Here is a 24389-nt window from a genome sequence, read left to right as displayed (position 1 = left end):
TACATCAAATTTGGATTGTTCACTTCCCGGATGCTAGTCCATATTGTTTTTGTTTTCTCCAGGATTGCGTTTTAGCATAAACTCCTGTTGGTACTTGCTAAATTTTAGAAACTTTCAGAAGCAGTAAAAAGACATTCCCATGTGATTGTCCCGTATTTACACCCAGGGGTGGGATTCTACCAGTTCGTACTTATTCGCTAGAACCGGTTGTTAACATTCTAAGCAGTTCAGAGAACCGGTTGTTAGAAGAAATTACTGACCTAATCCTGTAAGGAAGGCAGGAAGGAAACATTCTGGTGTTGCTTACAGAAACTGCCTCTCCGTTAACCCTTATTATATTCTTGACAGGACTAGACTTCCTGTCTCAGGAACTTCTCTGGATTTTTTTTTTCCTCCTTTGCTGGTACTTTGCTTGTGTGGAGTGACCATTCAAAGTTACAATGGCACTGAAAAAAATGATTTATGACAATTTTTCACACTTACGACTGTTGCAGCATCCCCGCATTCATGAGAGGCCAGGCGAGGAGATGCATGCCTCAATGTGAGTGATATTGAGTTGGCCATGCCCAGCCAATAACGTGACCACCAAGCCAGGCCCACAGAACTGGTTGGTAAAATTTTTGAATCCCACCCTTGTTTACATCCCTTTTTCAGATATTCTTTGGTGATTGCCAAAATTAACTCCCAGGTGATGCCTCAGAATGCAAGAGGCAAAACTAGGAATGTTTTAGCACTTCTGTTCACTTATGCATAATTTCTTAGGATTCTGAAAATGGAAAGAGTATAGCAGTCCATTTTCGTGTGCCATAACCCATACATATTTGGGGCAGTTATTCTACAAAGTCTTTCAGCTAGAGTTCATGGCACAACCCTACAACTTCTTTTTAACATACAATTTAAGTTGCTTTTGTCCTTACAGAGATTACTACTAACCATGAGTGGTGAGCCTCAAATCAATATTTTGCACAGCTGCTGCCAAAATATTGAGGGGTAAATATTGGAAAAAACACCATATATACTCCGTAGATAGATTCCTCTGATAAAGCAACCTCTCCTTTTCTGCCAACTGGCTTTTGTTTAGTGGGATAGTTTAGGAAATATATTTATTAGTGAATGTTTTTATGTAAACTATTTTTTACACAATGATGTCTGAATAATTCCAGTTAATAAGGAAATATTATAATCCCCCCCAATTATTCTCCCCGATTCATTTGATAACAGGGATGCGGTGGTTCAGTGGCTAAGACACTGAACTTGTTGATCAGAAGGTCGGCAGTTCAACGGTTCGAATCCTTAACACCACGTAACGGAGTGATCTCCCGTTATTTGTCCCAGCTTCTGCCAACCTAGCAGTTTGAAAGCACATAAAAATGCAAGTAGAAAAATAGGGACCAATTTGGCGGGAAGGTAACCGCATTATGTGCACCTTCAGTGTTTAATCATGCCAGCCACATAACCACAGTGACGTCTTTGGACACCACTGGCTCTTCGGCTTAGAAATGGAGATGAGCATCGCCCCTAGAGCTGGAAACAACTAGCACATATGTGCGAAGGGAACCTTTACCTTTACTTATTCATTTGATGGAGGTGAGGGCTGGGGAAGTAAAGTGACTATTCAGGTGAAGTTTTCATTTGTGTTTAAAAGTTGTGCTATAAGCCAATTTTTCTTGTTACCTTCGAGCTAATGTTTTCAATGTTTTGCCTTTTGCTGCTTTTTCTTTTTAAAATCAGTGTTAGTCTTTTAAAACCATAAGCATTATGAAAAATTGTTCTAATGGCAGGTGGTTATTCCATGTATAATACTTATTTGTTTGTGTAAATGCTTTACCTGTTTATTCTATTTCTAAATTACTGGTAGACACATCTGAGATGTGGTCCACGTTCATCTTTTTGCAATTATTTAATTTGTGGTGTACTGCATGTTCTCATTTTACATAATTTTGATCAATGTAAATTGTATTTTTAGAAGTGAGTTAGGTTACTGAAAATGTTTGCAAAAAACATTATGCAGAATTACTGAGAACTGTAACTTAAAACAGCAACGAGCAGGATGTATATTACGCTGCATGTTCATTCTGTTTTGCTTTTCTTGTAAGTGGGAGTAGGTAATAATAACCAGTTACTTACCAGGACAGAAAAGTTGAAGGTTGCTTCATAATTCAGATTCTGCCTTGTCATTCCTGTAACATTCCAACTTCAAAGCTTTCTGTGATTTTTGGCTTCACATGATGTTTCTGGCTTTCTTGCCACAATAAGGTTTTGGTTAACCCAAAGGTGCTTTTTCAGGATAAACAGGTAAAGCATTTACACAAACAAATAAGTATTATACATGGTATAACCACCTGTCATTAGAACAATTTTTCATAATGCTTATGGTTTACTTAGGCAGTAAAAATAATTGTGAGCAACTAAAATATTCTACATTTCTAAGAGTTTTTCTTACTTTGGAATAAGATGTAAATAAAAAAGACTAACACTGATTTTAAAAAGAAACTGAACTTTCATGTTTTTTCTTTTGAAGATGTTTTGCTTCTCATCCAAGAAGCTTCTTCAGCCTTGACTGAATGGTGAGGAATGGAAGATTTATATTCCTTGCAGACAGCTGGTCATTTGCACTCTTTTAGAGAGTCGTTGAGGCCACTTGGAGGTTTATCTGTGTCCTCCAGGTCACCTGAGTAGTGCATATGCGAATGGAGCCTTCTTGGCTGCAGGATGTTTTCTGCCCTGTGTCCCTTCACTGTTGAGGACAGGCGCAGGCTGTTAGGGATGAGTCAAACTGAGGCACAAATGGTTCTTGTAGTCTGCAATTTTTCTGGAAGTCTGTTCCCACACCATTCGAAGGATATTCATCCCAAAGGGCCTAACTAAAAGTCTATAGAGATTCTCAGTCATCCAGGTCATGGATGTTCCAAAGTTCTTTTTCAGGAGACAATTACTAGACTTTCTTGTTTTTTCTTTGAAGACATTTCACTTCTCATCCAAGAAGTTTCTTCAGCTCTGTTCTGGTTTAAATTATACTTCCCAATTTATTCTTTTCTTTTGCTGTGATCAGTGGATATTATTAGTACAAAAATATGACACTTGGAAAAGCAGGCTACTGTACTGGAAAAACTGGAGTTTTGAGCTATTTTGGCTTAGGATTTGGTGCAAGTTGGCCTGTATGTTAACCATGGTAACACCAATATCTTGTATGTGCCCTAAGTTCTTAGAATCAGTTGGATTAGAAACATTGTGACCTGATTGAAGAAACAAAAGTTTTCCTTATTGTTTGAGTACCTAACTTCATACAGTGGGAAAACTGAAGAAGGAAGTAATCCCTAAAATAGTAGGAAATGTGTATTAAGAAAATATTGGCTGGACAGGTCCCTTCCCTTTTAGGAGATAAGAATTTAAAAGAGGAGAATTTGCTGACAGATTCATTCACAAGTAATTTGTGTCATTTTTAAAAGTTAGTCTTATTAGGGTTCACCTGCCAGCTCTGAGAGACATTTGTAACAAAGCTGCTGAGACCTGCAAAACTTCTAATTATTTCTTGAATTCTCAAGAATTCAGATGGAGGCAAAAATATAGTTTGTACTATCTTCTTCCCCTAAAATTATAAAAATGACAGTGTTCTGAGCAAGGAGAAGAAAATCATGAAGTCTAAAACTAAATTAAAATGATTTCTTTGTTCATGGTTGGCTTGCTTACTGAAAATAGGAAGCAATTAATTAGATGACTTCCCAAATGTTTTAGTAAGACCAGTTGTGGCAATTCTGATATTTCGGTGTTACTATTTTCCAGTTCCAGTACTATATATCAATTCATGGTATATATCATTCCTAGATAAAACAATCTATAGTATTCAATCAACCAACAAGTAGTTAGTTCAGTCTCACAGTTTTGATATCACTGTTGTAGATCTGTTCCAAAATTCTTCTGAGTTCTTTAGTATATCAATCATAATGAATCTCTAATTTTGGTCAACGTGCATTTCTTTCATTTATACAGTTACAAAAGTTGACATACAGGCAGTCCCCAGATTAACAACATCCAATTTATGGACAACCTGCACTTACAAACAGACTGCCATAAAGCTTATTAAAAATTTGAGTTAAATACAATGGTTTATCATAACAAACACATTCACTGCTTTCTGGCGCTCATGAAATCATTTCAGTGGTTTCATCTCAAGGAAGGTGAACACCACCATCTTAAGTTGGATCATGCCTCCAAAGCATAAATACACTAGAAGTGTATCAAATAAAAGGAAAATGATCATGATTAATAATAAAGTGGTCAGAGTAGCATATGATACATTAGAGCAGAGATCTCCAAACTTGGCGACTTTAAGACTTGTGGACTTCAACTCCCAGAATTCCTGAGCTAACATGACTGGAGGAGGAATTCTGGGAGTTGAAGTCCACAAGTCTTAAAGTCGCCAAGTTTGGAGACCCCCTGCAGTAGAGGAAGAAGGCTGGGAGCTAAAAACTACAGAACCGAAGTCGTCTTTGACAAAAGAGTTTTCTGAACCCTTTTCATCTCATTGAAGCAGGGATGATAAAGTTAGAAGAGCAAAATCCTAAAACAGAGAGGTGCACTGGTGTTTTCTATACAGTTACGAAGGGCCTCCTCAGGTGCTACAAAAGTCATTTATAATAAGAAAAAGGAAAGCTTGTACCAAGTAGTTTGTACCAAGGGTAAAAAGTAAAATATATACTACGTACTAAGACAACCATTTGACGAACTGATGCTAAAGAAGCATCGCCTGTACCTGTTCTGACTTACCTACAAATTCAAGTTAAAGGCAGACTTAGGAAGGGATCTGGTTCCTGACCCATGGGACTGTCTGGTAATGAAATCCTGTATTCTGATACAGCTCAACAGCGCCACCTAGAGCATATGGGTTTTGGAATACCTCAAGGAAGCTTAAATAAAGATGTTCTTTTTGTTTCTGAACTGACCTCTTTTAAAAGTAAGCCAGTGTGGAGTTTTTTAGCTTGTGCAGAATTTTTCTACAAAAATGGTTAGCCCAGTGACATCAGATATACGGTTGTTGCACAATCAGATGAAACAACTGACTTTTCCTTTTCCAAATAACCAGCATTCTCTAGATTCATATGAGATTTATTTCTCCATCTTGGAACCAAAGCCCCAAAATCTTAAAAATGTACTTTCTCATGCACTCTTGTCTACAATAAACGTTGCACAGGTATAGTTTTGCATAAACACTATACAATCAGCTAAATTAAAGGGATTGTTAATTTCACTTGGAATTGTATATGTGTCATCATTTCCCTGTTTTTCTTTCTTTCATCCCAAATTGTGTTTTGGGATATCTCCAGCCTAAAACCAGCTCTAATTTATAAGGCCGCATGGTTAGAAAACTACCTCGTGTGTTTAAAGAATATTTCAGCAGAATTTGGTCCAATCCTATAGGTCTTCAATGCAATTCACAGCATCTTCCCTTTTCAACCTTTCCCCCAGGAACTGAAAGAGAAGGTCATTTTTTAAAAAAACCTAAATAGCCTTGTTTAATTGGATAGTTTGCTGCCATCCTTAGTCTTTGAACTATACCCTTTGAACCAGTGGTGGGATTCCAATTTTTTTACTACCGGCTTAGTGGATGTGGCAAGGGAAGGATACTGTAAAATCTCCAGTCAGAGGTGGTATTGGCCGGTTCTCCGAACTACTCAAAATTTCCGCTACCGGTTCTCCAGAACTGGTCAGAACCTGCTGAATAGCACCTCTGCTTTGAACAACCCACCACCACCAAAAAAAAAATAACCCAAAGACCTCCTCTCTAATTGCTACAGTATTGGGGGCTTATAGAAGTTTTAAACAAGATATCTGTTGGAGACAGACTTCCTAATTCTATACTGGATCAAGGAATTAATTTTAATGGTTGCCTCCTGTTGCAATCATTTGGAAGAAATACCTGTAAAGAAGAGGATCTACTAGTAGAGAAACCATTAGAACTAATAAATAAAGAGGTCCTGCTGGATTACAAGTTCCAGAACTGCCATGCAATATATCTGGAAGGCAAGAGATTGGGGGAGATATGGTCTGTTGAGTCCTCCTTTCTTTCTTCATTAATATTAGCAATGTGAACATAGAGGCATACCATATCCAGAGACTTTTATATAGAGAAAGGTTTCCTGTCTTTAACTTTGTAAAACATGTTTGGATTCCTAAGCATTGTGTATGCAGTTTGAGAGTTAAAAGTAGAACATTAATCCTTTCAAACACAATGGAAGGGCCTGGTGCTTTTTAATATTCATCTCACCTATTGCTAATGTTGTCATGATTAACTGTGGAGTTCTTAAGTAGGGAGGAGATGATGTTATCTGCTACAGAAAATGCCTCTTTAATCTTGCCTGTGTTTTCCACTAGAATACAGAAATTGCTTAAATACAAGGCTATGTTCTTTTATATGAAGGCTGCTATAATTTCTCATGAAGATCTGAATAATATTTTTTCCTTTTTTTAACCATCTTCACGTATATCATTTTTTTTTTAAAAAAAAAATAGAAATAAGGACCGTTCTGCAACTTCAGAAATTGTAATCAAGTAAATCATATTTTTAATCTTTTTTCACTAATTGCCAGCCATAACATTTTCCTCTTTTTCCTTTTTTTTCTTGGGTCAGTATATTTAACCTTAGCCATCTACAGCAAGGGTCCCCAACCCATGGGACATGGCTTGTTGGGAACCGGGTCATGCAAGTGGCAGGCAAGCATGCACACATGAAGATCCATTTGTACAAGTAGCGAGTGAGCATCCGTGTGCACACCTGCCGCTCACATGGAATTATCCCCCCCTCCCCCCTCGGCCAGTCTGCCAAGCCAGAGAGGTTAGGGACTGCTGATCTATGGCTCTGTTGAAGAGCATTATGAAAAACCTACCATTGCCTTAAAATTTGTCTTTATTTTATTTATTAAATTTATATGCTGCCCATCTCGCTATCTAAAGTGACAAATTTAAGCCTCTTTGTGTGTAGTCACAATATGTATGGGACCTTTGTGCTGTTCTAAGTGGTGAACATTTTTTAATAATCTTTAAGTTAAGTAGTGTGAAGGAAGATAAAATTTATTTTAATATATATGTGTGATAACAATGTCATGCCCTTTTTAGATCAGATTCTGAGGGAGAGGAGGAACAGCCGACAGGGAGTAGAGGTGTGGCTCCGGATGTTGTGGAGGAGGCTGGGAAAGGGCAGAGGCCGGCTAGGGAGTCAGAGGAAGAACCAGGCCCATCCCCTCTTCATCCTAGGACAAGTTGTTTATGTGCCCAGAGTGCAAAATATTGTTATGTTGACTTAAAGATAGTGGTAGTGCCTTCAAGGACTTCACAGATTAACTAATGGAATAGATCACAAGAATTTTAGGTGCACAGTCCTGTTGAATTTCCTAGACTTGGATTGAAACCACATGGCTACATCTTAGTTTTGAGAGGCACTTTATATATAGATAGGTTGATATGAAATCACACCAACCTTGTTGCTTTTACTTTTTCCCATCACAAAAAGATAAAAACATGCTATCTTTAAATGAGGTCCCTGTCCACTGTATTTGTCTTTCCCGGTCAGGTTTAACTGAAAGCACATTGTATTTTCTTTCAAACATTTGCAATAAGCATGTGAGGAACTGGATTCGGCGCATAGCACTATATTTGCTGCCATATCCCATGTAAAAACCTTGTGCACCCTAATATATTCAGAATAATGAGCAGGCTCTGAATTATGAACTTTTCGTGTCCAAGATAACATTACTCATGCATAGGAAATACCGTGATTTGTACAAGAGCGAAAATAAAAATTGGGTGAAAATTAGGTGAAATTCAACTAATACTGATTGATTGATAAGCAGAGCATGGAAAACCAAGGAAGAAAAGAAATGGACTTAAACCTCTAACCATCACACCAGTTTTCAATCAAGTGATTGAATGGGTTTAAAATTACAGACATATAAAAATGGGGAGATTGTATTTGTATCAAATCATCTTCCGTTAACGCTAATTGATTTGTGTGTCTCAGAGTGTTCACAAATAATTATTTATATTATATTAAAATTTATCTTTCCCAAGGCAGATGAAAGAAAATAAGTACAAACAAGGCAATCCTGTGCATTGGTACCATCAACGTGAAGATGATATTGAAATAGAGATGGCTTTTATTTTATTTTTCTAGATGCCACTGCCTGCTTGGGAAAATATGGGTGACAGCCTCCTCAAAATTTGAGGTTTTCAAGCAACCACTTTGATCCTTTTTTGGAGTTACCATTTGTGAGATGCATCAAAGCCTTTTTTTTGGAATCTAAGATAAAATTCTGATCTGTCCACCTCCCATCTCAGCATACCACTTTTATCTTGTTCAACCACAGTTAATCTGTTATCAATATCTCCAATCTTCTTGTGTCTTTGTTTATCTTCTTCTTCAATTTTTTGGAGTCTCTCATCATACTTCAGCATCATTTGTTGGATGTACTCCACCTTTTCATCAGTTTTCCCTGTTCTTTGTTCGATGTTCTCTGGTCACGTTTCAATATTCTCTGTTCTTGTTTGAATATTTTGAATTCCTTGCATAATCATCTGCAGGGTCACTTTTTCTTGTTCTTTTTCTTGCCGTAACATTGTCTGTATTGAACGTTGTCCTCCAGATGGTGGAGAGGAAGAAGTAGAAGTTGAGGAACCAGGGGCTGTTAATTTCCTACTCATTTCGAGCAATTCAAAATCTTCAGGTTCTTCCAGACCTTAATCCAATTGTGAAATAACCAATTGCAATTCCAAATAAAAATAGTAGGAAAAAAGAAGCCAAATAGTAATAATAATAAAAAAGAGAAAAAAAATCTTCAGGTTCTTGTATACCTTAATCCAATCGATTGGTTAGATAGCAGTAAAAATTCAAAAATGAAGGAAAAGACCATAAACCCACACAAAAAAAGAAAAAGTTGTAAAATCTTAAAAGAGGCAGAAAAATGAAAAATAAAAATCTAAAAAGGAGAAAGGGAAAATTCTTCAGGTTCTTCAACACCTTAATCCAATTAACAGGTCTCAAATTTAAAAGTATGCATAAGAAAGAAAAAGAAGGCCAGAAAAATAAACAAAAAGAAAAAAAAAAGCCAATATGGAAGGTAGATGGAAAGACAAAAATACCAGGGAGGGGGAGGGAAAAAAAGAAAAAAGAGACTACTCCCTTAAAAACAAAAGGAAGAAAATCATTAATACTAAAGCTTTTCCTTTAGAATAAAGAGCAAGTGTAGAAATTTAACTTCCAAAGACAAGAAAAAAAATAAAGACAAGTTCCAAAGAGCCAAAAATCCAAATAGCTATTACAAAAAATAAACTGATGAGGAGGGGTAGCGCAGCTTAGAAAAAATAAAAAGAGCACACTGCACTTTGTTTAATTATCCAACGCTCTTGTTATAACTCTTTTCCAGAGACTTATCACCTTTTCTTTTCCTATAAGCTTCAACACCAGACTGCAGCTGTTGATAGAAACCCAGAAGAGCACCTGTAATAATACTCTCCCATGCTCTTCCCTCTATCTTATCAAATAGCAATGTCCTTGAAAAGAAGTCTCCGTTCTTTCTCAGCCTTGGTCAAAAGAGAAATAGAATATTTCCAAGCCTCTAGTTGGCAGTGTTACAAAGTTTCTTTTGCTTTCACTTTCCCCCTCCTTTTCCAAGCAAAATATAATAAGAATTAATTTTAAAAAAGAAAAAGATATTTTTAAAAAATAACTAAAAGGGAGTCTCTAGCCTAGAATGTTATAAAATCAAAAAGGAGAAAAAGAATAGATAAAAGAAGAGAAAAAACCAGTCCAGTTTCAAAATATAAGATCGTGTGTAGAAAATCCAGCAATGAGAAAAAAAAAAAATTACTTTGACATTCCTGTTTAAAATCGACACTTAGTCACTTCTGTCAAAACTTTTACAGGTTCTTTCTTTTCCTTAGGGTGTCTTTTCAAATCTTAGAATAAAAAAAAAGTTCTCACCAAACTGGCACACTCTCTTTTTCCGTTCTCTTTTGTTTCAGAGCTGTCCCAACTTCAGCAGCTTTAATGGCTGCCTCTTTGCCGCTGACAAAAAGAGCTTCTCCTGGATCTACCAGGGACTTGAGAGGGCGGAGCTGGTGTCGCGACGATACGGCATGCAATCTTGGAGGTCTGAGATCATTGCCGATATCTTTGCTCTTGGACGGTCCAATTGGATCTAAACCGTCCCAAAGAGACGGTGAATGTAAAGAGCGCATCCTGTTGATCCCAGGGATACTGCAAAATTCATCAAAGCCTTTTTTTTTATTAACACTGAAAATATTTTTAAAAGTTCATAATAGAATAGCTATAAATGTCCCAAAAATCTTTTCAAGGTTGAAAATGTTAAGTTGCTGCACATTTTCATACTTTAATTCAAAGTAAGGGGAAAAGCATGCTAGCCCTTCTGAAACAATGTAGAGCAATTATGGCTGCTCCTCTTGAGAACTGGTCATTTGGAATTACGCAGATTTATAATTCCACTAATGCATAAGCGAAGGTATGTGGATGAACTAGGGTTCATTGTCCCGATGTGTTGCTCTTTCTTTTTTAAAGTGAATTGTGGGTCCACAAAGGAACAAATGTGTAAAAATAATGTTAGAGTTACTGAACATTATTATGTTTAGTTCAATCTCAACTTTATGAAAATATCAATCTAGTGTGCAAACGTCATACTGTATCTGGGTTTTGTCAACATGATCCTTTTCTTAGAAAAATGGTATGATGTGGATTCCATCTCCTACGTTGTAGGTCATGATACAGTTTTTAGGTTTGCTTCTTTTGAAGATACCAAACAGTTGTCAATTGTTATTATTAACAGAGCAGATTGAGATAGCATCCTAAAAATTAAGTATTACTTCTAAAAAGAATCCAGAATTATGTCCTTGTAGAATCTCTTTCCCAGTCTCTGAGATAATAGGGAAGTCAAATGGGATTGTTTTATTATTCCAGTATCCAAATTTGGAATAAGGGGAACTTTTTTTTGGACTTTGGTCAAAGTATAGTGATATTTGATGCCATTGCATGATATTTTACCCTTATTTGTTTTTCTATCATTCTTTCCATTGGTACTCAGGCAAATATTCATTTAAGATCAGGAGAAATAACACCAAGGGAACAGAATATACTTTAGTTGCAAAAACTTTGCAAAATAGGTTTTTATTTACCTGTTAACATCAACATTTTTCAGGGATTTTTTTTCAGATCACTTTGAAGAATTGAAAAGCAATGTTTGTCCTTGACAAACTATTTTGAATTGATTCTGACAAAAATACCATCTTTTTATCAATGTCATATTGAAGAATTGTCTTATTTTTTTTCCCAAAATAGAAAAGATCATGACTAAAGGTTGATGATTTTTGAGAAATCAGTGCAGTTGAAAGACATATGCAGAGCAAAAATTATATAGTAACATGATTATATAGAAGGATTCTGAGATTATGGAGCTGCATGCGCACCTTACAAAAAGATTTTGGTTTGGCTTCCTTGGGTAAACCACCTTGTGAGTTCTTTTGTATGCTGTACCTTTGGAATAGCATTAGCAGGCAGTTTAATTCAGTGTTTGATTTATAACACAGAGTAGGAGGGAGGGAAAGGCTCTAGCATTCATCCTCTGTTGAATTGCTGTTCTCCCTGATCTTCCAACATCTGCAAATATTTACAGAAATAACTATATCCAGTTGTCTGGGGCATTGTTTTTGGTTGGTTGTTTTTCTTTATTTTTTTTTAAGGGAAGGTAGAAATCAATCTTAAGCTTAGTTATAAAAAAAAAAAAACTAGAGGAGGAGGCAGGTGAGTTGTGGGGCACCAGAGAAGAAGGAGATAGATGTCATATTGCATTCTTTCTATCCAAGCACAGCAGCTTTCGTGGCCCCAGGGTAGCAAACAGGAAGTAGCAAATATTTTCAGATCCTTATTGTTGCTATTTCTTGCCCAGCCCCAAACCACTAGCTCCTCCCACTGCTGCATAACAAGTTGAAAGAAAGAACATGCATCAAGCAGTATTGCTGAGATTATGTGTCTCTATTGTACTTCTGCAGTTCCATTACACTAGTAAGCTAATGCAACCACGAGGGTGGTATTTATGTCATCTTAGCGGCGAAATGCTTTGTAAAGCTTTGCATTTTGGGAGAGTATTTCTTGCATTTCTTTCCCCCCCCAGTATGCTGTTCTAGGATAACCCTGCCAGTTAGTTTGCAAGCAACCTGCATCTTCGAAGTGGATTAAATTAACCACTGGGATATCCTTCCTAAACAATTAGATATTTTTAAATCTCCTGTAGGGAAAAGTATGTGTTTAAAGCAGACGTTATCATATAAAAGGCCCTGGGTGTCTGGATGCATATACAAAAAGCCTTTCCTACACCAGTCACTTTCATTTAAGGAATTAAGAAAATCTCTGCTGCTGTGAATTGCAATAACCCCAGTTGCTAATCAGTTTTGTTTAAAAGCAGAAATTGATTTTTGGGTGTTTTTTAATTAAAAGTGGTAATTTGAGTGGAATGTCGCTCTGTGAGGCAAAGGAGAACATTTTGCAAGCCTAAACAAAGGTCTTCATGCTTGAAATGATACACTTGAGTGTGGATGTGCTTTAATCTTTCTACATTTGGGGAGGGGTGTGTGTGTGTGTGTGGAGAGGCATATTCTGAAAGTGAGATGTCCCTTTTTCATACCCTGAAGGCAAGATTATTTTTTTAAAAAAGCTTCTCTAGTTGCCTCTGATTAGGTTAGGCTGCTGAGCTATTGTGATCAGCTATTGTGATCAGCAATTTACTCAGGGGTGGGATTCTACCAGTTTGCACCTATTCATTAGAACCGGTTGTTAACATTCTAAGCAGTTCGGAGAGCCAGTTGTTAGAAGAAATTACTGGCCTAATCCTGTAAGGCAGGCAGGCAGGAAACATTCTGGTGTTGCTTACAGAAACTGCCTCTCCGTTAAACCTTATTACATTCTTGACAGGACTAGACTTTCTGTCTCAGGAACTTCTCTGGAGTTTTTTTCCCCTCCTTTGCTGGTACTTTGCTTGTGTGGAGTGACCATTCAAAGTTACAATGGCACTGGAAAAAGTGACTTATGATCATTTTTCACACTTACAACTGTTGCAGCATCCCCACAGTCATGAGAGGCCAGGCGAGGAGATGCGTGCCTCGATGTGAGTGATATTGAGTTGGCCACACCCAGCCAATAACATGACCACCAAGCCATGTCCACCCAGTCACATGACTACCAAGCCATGTCCACCACCTAAGCCATGGCCACAGAACCAGTTAAAATTTTTGAATCCCACCCCTGAATTTATATTAGTGAAGATAAGGTAAGGTAATATTTAAGGTAAAGGAAAGAAGCAAAAAGAAAGCAGCCCCTTCATAATAATAATAAGTTTTGCGGCTCTTATAGGTTTTTCCTCTTTTTTCTTTTTAACTTCTTCCATAACTTTTAGACCAAATAGCAGAACTTAATGCAATCACTTGTTTGGAAGTTTGTACTACAAGAACCAATACTTTTAGAACACTTGTGGTCTTTAAATTCAGTCTTACTCCCTGGGATTAATTGATTTCGATCTCTCTCTCTTTCGCTCGCTTTCTCTCTCTTAAATTTCCAGTTCTGGGTGGCATTTATGCATCGCGCATACGTATAATTCTCTTCTCTTGTTATGTCTTGAAAGAATAACTGTTTTGACAGTTATATTTTATAAATTTGACTCTGAAACAGAATCTGGGAAGCCTATTTAATTGTCAATAACATTGTGTTAAACTCTCCGTAGAAGATACTGGGGGATGTCAGGTGGGAAGGACAATTTTTTTCTTCAGAACTGAATATATTTTTATCAGAGAAGAACTATTTCTATAAAGTTTAGGATAGAATTATGCTAAAACATCAACATCTTGAAAGGTTTGGCAATAATTTGAGCTTTCACACATTTAAAGGACCCTAAACGTGGTGAGGGGTCCTTGGTCCTCTCTGAGCTTGTTTTCTTACAGATGTTTCTTTATCCAAACTAGGTAACACCCTCAGGACACTGATAATGTTACCTAGCTTGGTAATGAAACATCTGCAAGAAAATGACCAAGCTTAGAGAGGACCAAGGACCCCACAGTTAAACCCTGAGCTATAAATATTCTCCTTTATCAGCACCTAAACGTAACATTGGAATTCTGACGGTGCTATCACCGATGGGTGCCATGTTGACAACCTTTTAAATGGAGGCTGTCCTTTCTAAATTGGGGCCATTCTTAGTTCCCCAAGATAGCTTCTTTCAAATAATCCCTGGTTCATCGATTGAGATCAAAGACTTATTTCTCATGAAACTTTTCAAGGTCCATATATATTATAGGTGCCAATTCTATTGATGTTATTCAGAACATGTCTCCAATTAAAATAAAACCTACTTTTTACATTGATTTTTTTGGGTATGTATCTTATCCTTCAGCTAAAAATGACAAGTGTTTGCTGTGCCAACGCTAATAAATTTGAGGGCTTTAGAAGGAATTTGCATTTCTGGAGATGGACTGTTTCACCTTGTTTTCAATTGTGATTGATCAGATGCTTCGCTAACAATCTATAAACAAAGATACATTGCAAAGGCCATATTATTACCAAATATGAAACATCAGTAAGTCCTGTTTTAAATGCCATTGCTAAATCAAAATACATTCATTTCAAATGATAAAGTAGACTGCTTTGACTGATTGCCATTTTTTGAATAATATCAAATGTTAATCATACAACAGTTGGATTCCACGCTATTGGAAGATACTTATGTAATCGAAACGGGGCTAATTGCTAACAGGAAGAAGAGGGTGGGAACATTGTAAAGCAGATGCTACACCTAGTAAAACTCTAGTTTCTATTTCCAGAAAATCCATATATTTTATTTATCCACAGAGGCAAGTTCAAATACAGTTTTGTATTTAAAAGGATGGGGTAGGAGGGAATTATTGTAATGCATCATCCATTTGAAATGTCACAGCATCCTGAAGAAAGTGAGGAATATGCCCTTTTTGTCCACAAAATGCTTAGTATCCCATGAGCCCTTGCAGTAGAAAAGTACAATAACATTCCATGATATCACCGGTCCATTCCTATTGGTCAGGGAAGCAGCAGTAGATATTAAAGGAAAAGAGAGAATCCAAACTGGAAGAGCAGAGGAAAGGAGAACACACAGTTCCCCAAGCCACAATGCATACAAAGCTTACAGTGATCACCAGAAACCCCTTTTCCATGTACACCTTCCTACATGCGACCTGCTTTGCTTTTCCCTAACCAGCATGACTGCTTAATAAGTTCCCCAAAGTAACTACCATAGCAAGCTGTCAGAGGAGCTGCTGAAAAACTTTCTATATCTTCCCTTACCATCCCAGCAACTGGCCACTCTGCCAAAAATGTCCCCTAAGAACAAAACTAGTCACACGTGTCGTGCAGACAAAACAAGCTTTAATGAGGGAGATCTCAACCCACAACAAACCCACAAAGGGCTATGGCAACTGAGGAGGCCAAGGGAGGCACACAAGTGCAAGTCTCTAGCATCCAGGACACATTGTTCCTCTATGACCAGCTTTAAATATTTACACAGTGTTCAGATCCCTACCTACAGCCTACTTAAAGTGTTCCTTCATCCCTCATAATTTCCAGCATCAAGCCACCCTTTATTTCTCTTCCCCAACCTATTTCATAACATTTTACATTATGAAATACAGTAACTTGATTATCTTGAAAGCTAGTGTATTTTTTTTTATTAAGAATTTTTATTTTTAAACAAACGTACACAAACAAAACATAAAACCATCTTCCAGTTACATACAGTATGTTGGTTGGTTACAAGTCTTTTGTGCTTCATCTCCGTAGTCCTCACTTATAGTTTGTATAAATTCTCATATTATCCATCGTCTCTCTCTAAAGCTGGTTATAGAGGAACATTGTTAATCATTTATTTGACTATAACTATTATTCCATCATTTTATGTGAGATATTCAACATGAAAGCTAGTGTATTTTGTGCCTTCTTAATTGACTTATTAAACATATTCCCCCCCTTAAAAAAAAAAGCCTCTGCTACTGTCCATCATGAAATCCTGAGGGAACCAAATTCTCACATCAATTTAAAAGAGTTATCAGCCTTCCCCCCCACTTAATTACATTAATCCAACATAACAGTAATTTCATCACCGAAGCACAATATTTGAATGAATTTTGATGTTTATTGCTATAAAACATAAGAGATGAAGCTTCTCTGTAGCTCTTGTAAGTCTACGCCATTCATGAATTGGATAGGTGGATGGATGGGAGTAGTCACTTTCCATTGTCCTTGTGGTGAATGCAGAATAATGAGCAGCTGTGTGAAAAAGCTGTATGTACATTAAGATCCATTTCCATGTCTCTAGTGAGTGTGATTATCCCTCCAAGTGAATCACTTAGCAGGTAGTACTTGCCATTACTGATTTCATCTGTCATTCCATTGCCTACTCTTAGTGGTCTGAGATTCTCCTTCCACTTTTCCAAATCTCTTCTAAGTCTAAATATTTTGAATTAAAAAAAGATCTTACAAATTTGTTGCGTTTGTGAGTAATTGATTGATGTGTTTTAAAAGCACTACTTGTACAAGCCCCACATCTCATATCTTGCCATCTTTTAACCAAGTGATTTTTTCCACTAGAGCAGAGCTATTTGTCCTGCACAATTCAGATAATGGGAACTGTATTGGCTGTCTTAAACTGTGGTTAAGTGATCAGGAGAAGGCCATGAAATCACAGTATCCCTTGCCAAGCCACTTACCTACATAGAACAGCAGAAACAATTTGCTTACCTTAAATTCTGTTATGATATGAGAGTCGGTATCTGTATTAAGTGTAGCTAAGACCAGTTGAATGACTTTCTAGACTGGAATTATGAGACATACGTTAAGGAATATAATCCAGTTATATTACTGATTAGTACTGTGCCAGTCAGAAACTAATTGTTAAATTAGCTCAAAGCAGGAACATATGATCCTGAAATCCTTTGGTCTGCTTCTCTCTTTCAACTATAGTTGACAAATCTTTTATGTATACTGACATTTAGTTTTGTTTTATTTATATCTTTGAGTCAGTGTTAACTTCTAGCAAATGCTGGACAAGTCCCTATAGTTTTCTTGGCAATATTTTTGTGATTCGCCATTGTCTGGTTTCTAAGATGGAGGGTGACAGGCCTAAAGTCACCCACCTGGCTTTGAGCCTGAGGTAGAACTATAATTCACAATCTCTTGGTTTCTAGTCTGGGACCTTAACTACTACACCAAGCTGGCTCTAATGATATTAGTGTATAGATAATATATCTTGTAATGCTGCTGAGTGGAATTAGTATCCATTTAATTTGGTATTGCTCAGTAACGTAGACTGGTGAGCATTGCAGCTTAATTATTTGGTGATGTGATTAAGACCATACCTTATGAGGTGAGCTGGGCTGAGAGGGAATGATTGCTAACTGGGTGACTTTGAACCAGTCACTTTCTCTTAGGCCAGCCCACCTCACAGGGTGGTTGTTGTGGGGGAAATAGGAAGAAGAAGATGTGTTGGGTTGCATTAGTTATAAACTTATGGACAAATTTCTTTTTGGTTGGTAGTTTATCCTTGAAGCTACCTTTAAAAGTAGGAGAATCATAAAAAATTGCTTGATAAAATTAGATAAATGAATGAAAAGAATATGTAGAATTCTGTCTAGATCTATGAGTATACAAAGCTTGGATATTACAGTTTGGGGAATACAATAGTGTGGTAGGATACAAAGGTAAACATTTTACAGCTGTGTGTAAAATGTGTGTATGAACATTCAGTGGATACAGTTAATTTTGCTGGTAGTTGTAATAAATAAGTTTGAAGTCATTAGCTCGTTTCTTTGAGCTTTCTAGAAGCTGTTTTTTTGTTGTTGTTGTTGTTTTGCTTCCTTTAGTAGCTAGCTGATAATACATTTGGAGAAGAAAACGGTTTTGTCATTTTTATGACTCGTTTCAATTAACAGCTGATTATTTCTGCTTCAAAATTGTATGTCACAAACCCAGAACATTTTTCTTGAGTGGCTAAAAAGCAAAGCAATGTACTAAATCACTGGGGTTAAATCCTAGATAGCAGGTATTATTGACTGCAACGCGTTTAAAAATAAAAACTAGTTTGGTGAAAGGAATGAGTAATTCAAGTTCATATTTCAAATTCTGGATTTTCCTGGATAGTGCTCTCTCCCCCTCTTCTACCTCTCTCCTCTCAACCCCACACTCCCACCAACACATAAATAAATGCATAAATGGTGAATGGTAAATACATTTCTGTGGCAAAAATTAAATGAGAAATTTCCTTCTGAAATTAAACAATCATTTTTACTAGAATGGTTTTGGTGGCAAGTTTTTACATGCTACTTAGGGTATCATACACGAACTTTTTGTTGTACATTCTGCTCCAAAATGCATGCTTTATACACATTACACGTATCATATAGATTCTGCATGTTCACAACAAATCTGGTTAGGAAAAAGAAACCACCATCATTGAAAACAGGACAAAGGAACAAGTACATACCAATTCCAGTCTATTTTGATAATTAGACATTTCATGCTGTCATTCTTCTGGGTTGGATATTGGGAGAGAATTATTACAAGCCCATGAACAAAATCATTTAGTGATTTTTTTGGTTGGCATTCAGCTTACATAGCTAAAAGACAAAAATAATTAGGGAAGCATTTTAAGGGTGTGGGTGTGTGTGTGTGTGTGTGTGTGTGTGTGTAATTCTTTTCTATTTCTAGTTAAATAGTCTTAATTTTTACTTTTTCTCGACCACTGTCAGAGACCCTTTAAAGATTCCTTTCCAGATAGATACTAATATTGGTAGAGCGCACAGTTGTTAAGATCACATTTCTATGTAGTCTGAGCATTTTTCTCAAACATAAGTAACAATGGCGCATACCAAATACATGTATTATGTGTTGGGTATGAAAGTCGTACATGAAGATCTTACTGCTTTTCCTGGGTAGTATTAGAAGGCAGGATCCTAATTCTTGCCTATTCGTTGTATATAATTGTTTAAAAAGGAAACGCAACAGTTTGAGGCGTGTGTGTCTTTTGTACATCATTGTGTCATTGTTTGGCTATCAGTGCTAAAACAAGGATACCAGAGTGAAGATAAGATGTGAGGAAATCTGAGCCTTCAGTTAAATGAAGAGTTAATGAGCAAACATTAGCACCCTGCACACAATAGACCCTATTAATGCGATGGGAAATCAGTTTTTTTTTTCAGGTTAAATATAACCTGGAGGATCAGCAGAGAGTGTGCTTCTGTTTAGATTTCTGTTTGTATCTTTCTGTGTTAACTCTTCAACAATTCTTTTTCTCCTTTATTTATATTGCACTCAAGTTTCCTTTGTACAAAAGATTTGCAGGTGCAAATATGTCCTGCCTTCATTAACTTCCCCTCCCCTTTTAAATTTATGTGATTTCAATTTTCCTTCCCTGTACTGTTAATTAGGGGACCCTCTAATCAGTACCATTATCACAGTGGTATTCATGTTTAGGAAAGCTGCTAAACAAATGCTTGCAAAATTGCTAAATGGCTAATTAATGTCTGTTAATTAAGAAAATTGCTCATGGTAACAAACCGTGCCATTGCTGGCAACAGCTAGAAGGCGAACACTTGTTGAAATTACTAACATGGCAGGTATAGAACATCTGTTCGCCTGCTCTTCCTGAAGTGTGTGTGGCTGTTTCTCCTAATGTACTTACAAATCGTATTTGCTTTCCAGATCAATTACAAATTTGTTTTTATTTGCAAGAACAAAAAAAAAAAATTAAACAAGCAACATATGTCCCTCCTAGTCTGAATTTGGATATTCAAGTTTCAGGCCTCACTCCAGAAAAGAAGTTCAAATTCTCTGAAGTGAATAATGTGTTTAATCTAACTAGTCTGGACTTGTAGCATTACTGAGCTAAAACCATAAAAACATGTCTTTCCTTCCTTCCGCGGAAATACAGTGTTTTCCCAATCAGTAGTCAAAAAAGTTTATTTGGGTCACCGAATAGCTAATCAGGGTTTGGGAACATAAGCAGAAATCTTGAAAAGGCTGTGCTGTAGTTTTGCATAGATATATGCAAGCCACTCCATTCATCATCATCATCATCCCCAAAACAACTGGAGCACCACTTGAACACCGTAGGCATTGACAAATTTGCCATCAATCAATTGCAGAAGGCAGCTTTACTTCGAACAGCTTCCATCCTGCAGCGATATCTATAATGCCATCAAACATCCAGATTTGCCTATCCCAAGTCCTTGGTAAGGACTTGATAGGTAGACAAAAATGGCAAAGCCAGTCTGAACATCTGGCTGGTTATGCAATGAATAGTAGTAGTAGTGGTGGTGATGATGATGATGTCATGAATTGATCTTGTATGGAACAACTTGTGGGAGCAAGTAGATCTATACCTGAGCTGAAAAGTGAATGTTTTAAGTGGTTTGTGTTTTTTTTTTCTGTGCAAGTGAAGGAAAGAGGTTGTAAGCTTCTGTGGAGATTGTCAATCATCCAGAATATCATGGTTCTTCCAAAGATGCTTTTTCCAAAAAATAACTGGACTTTCTTGGGGGATTTTCCCCCTTTGAAAATGTTTCGCTTCTTCTCATCCAAGAATTGAAAAAGCTTCTTGGATGAGAAGTGAAACATTTTCAAAGTGGGTGTGGGGACACAAGAAGGTCCAATTGCATTTTGGAAAAAAACACCTTCAGGACAAGAAAAGGGGTTGTTTTGTTCCAGACAGAAAGAGGGTTGGGTTGATCGGGGTGAAAGAGAATGGCAAAAAAAAAAAAAACAGCTGAGAACATTGGCCTTTAATGGGGAGGAAGGCAGTTCTGAGAAGTTTGTGGCAGGGCAAGGCTACTATGTGCCATACCAGGAGCAGCCAAAATGAGAAAAGAGGCCAGTGCAGATCAGCTTTTTCTTACTTGCTCCATCTGGATTTTGCTTTATCTGATAATCAGAACAACCAAAGCATTCCATGGTTCCTTTTTGTTAAAGCATGTCTGGCTTGAGATAGCTTGACACAATGGGCTTGTTCTCAGTTGAAACAAATGTTTTCCCTATTTGTTGGACGTCTCAATTTTGAATGTAGAGACATATTGTAAAACACCCCCGTTCATTTGCTACTGTTGCCGCAAATTTCTAGATTGGAAATACTCTGAAGCAGAAGAAATATTTAAACACCCTCTCTCTTTGTTTTTTCCCCTCCTGTGAGCTGCGTGGCAAGTGAAAATAAAATGCTAATTTACTATGACAGGATTGTGAGTGAACAAATTGTTTTGCGCATTCCTCAAATATTTAAACAAATGCATTTACCGGTGATCCAATTTTGAGGAAAAGTGAGGCTTGCATCAGTAGATACTCTTTTCAGACAGAAAATCTGTGTGGTCCGACTCTACATCACTATTCATACCATCAGAGCAAATTTGCTACATGTTGGGCTTAGGCAAAATGTCTGATTAACATAGCTTGGGAAAAACATGTTTTAATGCAGGAAGATACCAGGACAGACTTGGTAGGACAGGCATGCATTTCTGTGGTGCCATGTATGCAATTTTTAGTGAGTCTGGACAAGGGAATATTTAAAGTATTAGGAAGATACTATTTTAACTGAGATCACAGTTTGTATTTAGTAAGGTGTGGCAATAAAAATGTTTGCTCACCTTGCTACAAATTGTATGTATTTTAAGCTGTCCATGAACATTGGGTCACATTGGGCCAAGCGATAAGGCAACAGAATATTCATTAATGGTTTCTAATCCAGATATTGCAATTACCAAAGAAACCCATTCTATCCATTACTCAGAATCCTAAGAGAAATGGCTAAATAATAATGTTCATTTGTTGTTTGCTATCTGATGTCAGCATTATTAGAAGAATTTCAGTGGCATTTTCAAGAATGATGTGCAATTATGGGGACCAAAACTAAATAGTTCATTATGGCCCAAATCCTCTTCCTTTCTTTCCCTTTCTTTATAATCTAAAAGCTCTTCTGATGGGCATAGCTGTTCTTCAGTTAGTAAAACATAGAAACAAACTATTTGTTTGGTAAGGTTTATCAACTCCCTAGCTCGATACCCGTGCTTTGCTACGAAACTATGTGGTTGGGCTTAGTTTGGGGAGGGGAATTGTGCCTCTGCCTACCAGCATCCATCGGTATGCATCTGGTTAGCGTCCTGTCAGTGTGTGAGAGAGTTGAGGGCTGTTTGGAAACTGAAACAGTATTTGCTGTGTGAGGAAGGAGGAGATAGCAAGGAACCTGGGCGTGGCTTAGCAACTGTTCTGTACTAAAGCTGCTTGGTGCTCTGTAACTGAAACTCCTCTGCTTGTGTTTGGAATTTGGAACAGATTTCTTTTCAGGTGGGGAGGGGGAGTAGAAGTCCTTAGCATCAGAGCGTGTTAATAATAATATGCGAAATACTAATGCTCTGATGGTCATTTCAAAAAATCCTTTCTTAGTGAGCACCTAGAAGCCAAGAAAAACATAGGTGCCAGATTTCAAGTTTGTAGGCTTTACAGTTCTGGAGATTTTGTGATGATGCATGAGTGGGTGTTTCACTTTTATAGATATAGATATTAAGCCAATTCTTTCCTTGCATATGGATGTATCTGATCTAAAACCACCTTTTATTCAATCTAACAGGGACCGCCTGGCTCTCAGCCCTCACCACACGCACAGCCTCCACCTCATAACCCCAACAGCATGATGGGACCTCACAGTCAGGTAAAACCTTGAATCTGGTGATAGGTGTGTTGTGAGTGAAACTTTTTTAGCATGTGGGGGTGCTGCTTCTCTTCCATTAACTTCATTATATGAGGCTCCAGGATCATCTTAGTAACTTTGCAGATTTATTTCTACTCAAGCTGTCGGCCCCAAATGCTTATTTCATTCCATCTCCTTTAAGACATCTGCTTTTTTTTTGTGGGTTGAACTTGTTTTATTGATATCAGTTTAGGAAAACAGCTTTACATTTTACGGATGCTAATTTACATGCAAATATGACTTTTACTCTTTTTTTTTTCTGAATATGGTTTAAGAACATGTTTTCACAACCTGTCATTGGAATATTTTAAACTCAACCCTTCTTAAGCCTCATTTTCATTTTAACAAACTCTGTAAAAAATATCCAGTACAGATGTTCTGGGTTAATTTTAACAGTTGAATCTACAACTGCCAAAGTTTAAAATATATAACACCCACGCAACGCATACACACATATCCCCAAAATTTTGAAATAAAATACTTACCAACAGGTGGTTTTCTTTTTTTAATTTAATCTGCTTTTGTATATATTTGTCAAATTATAAGTTGCATGAAATGCAGGATGTTACATTTATAATCGGGTTGGTTTAGACTACCACAAAAATAGCTAAATGAAATATGTGTATATAGTGTGTGTGAAGGAGTCATTTTTCATGTGCATGTACAAATAAGAGTGCAAAATGTTGACTTCCACTTTTAAACATTCATTGCCACTCAACTATTTTTATATGCTTACAGCCTTTTATGTCACCGAGATACGCAGGAGGCCCACGGCCCCCCATTAGAATGGGAAACCAGGTACTATATTAGCCTTACGTCCAGATAACGTTTTACAGTACTACAGGTAGTCCTTGACTTACAACCATTTGTTTAGTACAAAGTTACAAGGACACTGGGGAAAAAAAAACCTATGACCATTTTTCACACTTATGACAGCATCCCCATGGTCACGTGAATAAATTTGGACGCTTGGCAACTGGCTCATATTTATGATAATTGCAGTGGTCATGTGGTCACCTCCCAACAAGCAGAGCCAAATGGGGAAGCACTTAACGACCGTGTCATTAACTTAACAAGTGCAGTGATTCACTTAACAACTATGGCAAGAAAAGTCATACAATGGGGTAAAACTCACTTAACAACTGTCTTGCTTTAGCAGTGGAAATTTTGGGCTTCGTTGTGGTTATAAGTCAAGGACTACGTGTATTCAGGTTGAGATACATATACATAGGAGGAGAGAAACAAGCTTTGATAAAATATTTTCCTATTCTTACACTAAGCATGTTTCATTGCAGATGAAGTTTTGCTGGCAGAAATAAAATCTGTAGGTCTAAAAAAAAACCACGGAGCTTAGAATATAAAAAGAGCCAATTTTTTTATTGGATTCATGCAAACGAGATTATAAAAGAAATACAGAAAACTGCCTTGGTCACAGAAAATATTTACACTTCCAGTTTTATAGGGCTCTTTCTTTAAGATAATAACACAACAAACAGCAGTAAAATCAGTTTTAAAATTGTTCTAAGAGACTAGAGCACAAATACAGCATTTTGTTTTGCACAGGGGCTATACATTGATATGGGAATA

General features: G+C 37.0%; 1 protein-coding gene across 5 annotated transcripts in view; it reads left to right on the top strand.

The window, feature by feature from the left end:
- SSBP3 (single stranded DNA binding protein 3) overlaps positions 1–24389 on the top strand; it is a 193105-nt gene that overhangs the window by 149985 nt on the left and 18731 nt on the right. For 3 of the 5 annotated variants that reach the window (XM_087929959.1, XM_026707146.2, XM_026707145.2), the window contains exons 6-7: positions 22683–22763; positions 23541–23600. In XM_087929959.1, the coding sequence (XP_087786085.1) occupies positions 22683–22763; positions 23541–23600 (141 nt within the window). The remainder of the gene's footprint in view (positions 1–22682; positions 22764–23540; positions 23601–24389) is intronic. The other 2 variants (XM_026707148.2, XM_026707147.2) reach the window with 1 other exon arrangement.

Source organism: Pseudonaja textilis, chromosome 3 (assembly GCF_049901715.1).
Source record: "Pseudonaja textilis isolate UNSWEBS1 chromosome 3, rPseTex1.2, whole genome shotgun sequence".
Taxonomy (NCBI): domain Eukaryota; kingdom Metazoa; phylum Chordata; class Lepidosauria; order Squamata; family Elapidae; genus Pseudonaja; species Pseudonaja textilis.
This window is presented reverse-complemented; position numbering and strand designations above follow the sequence as displayed.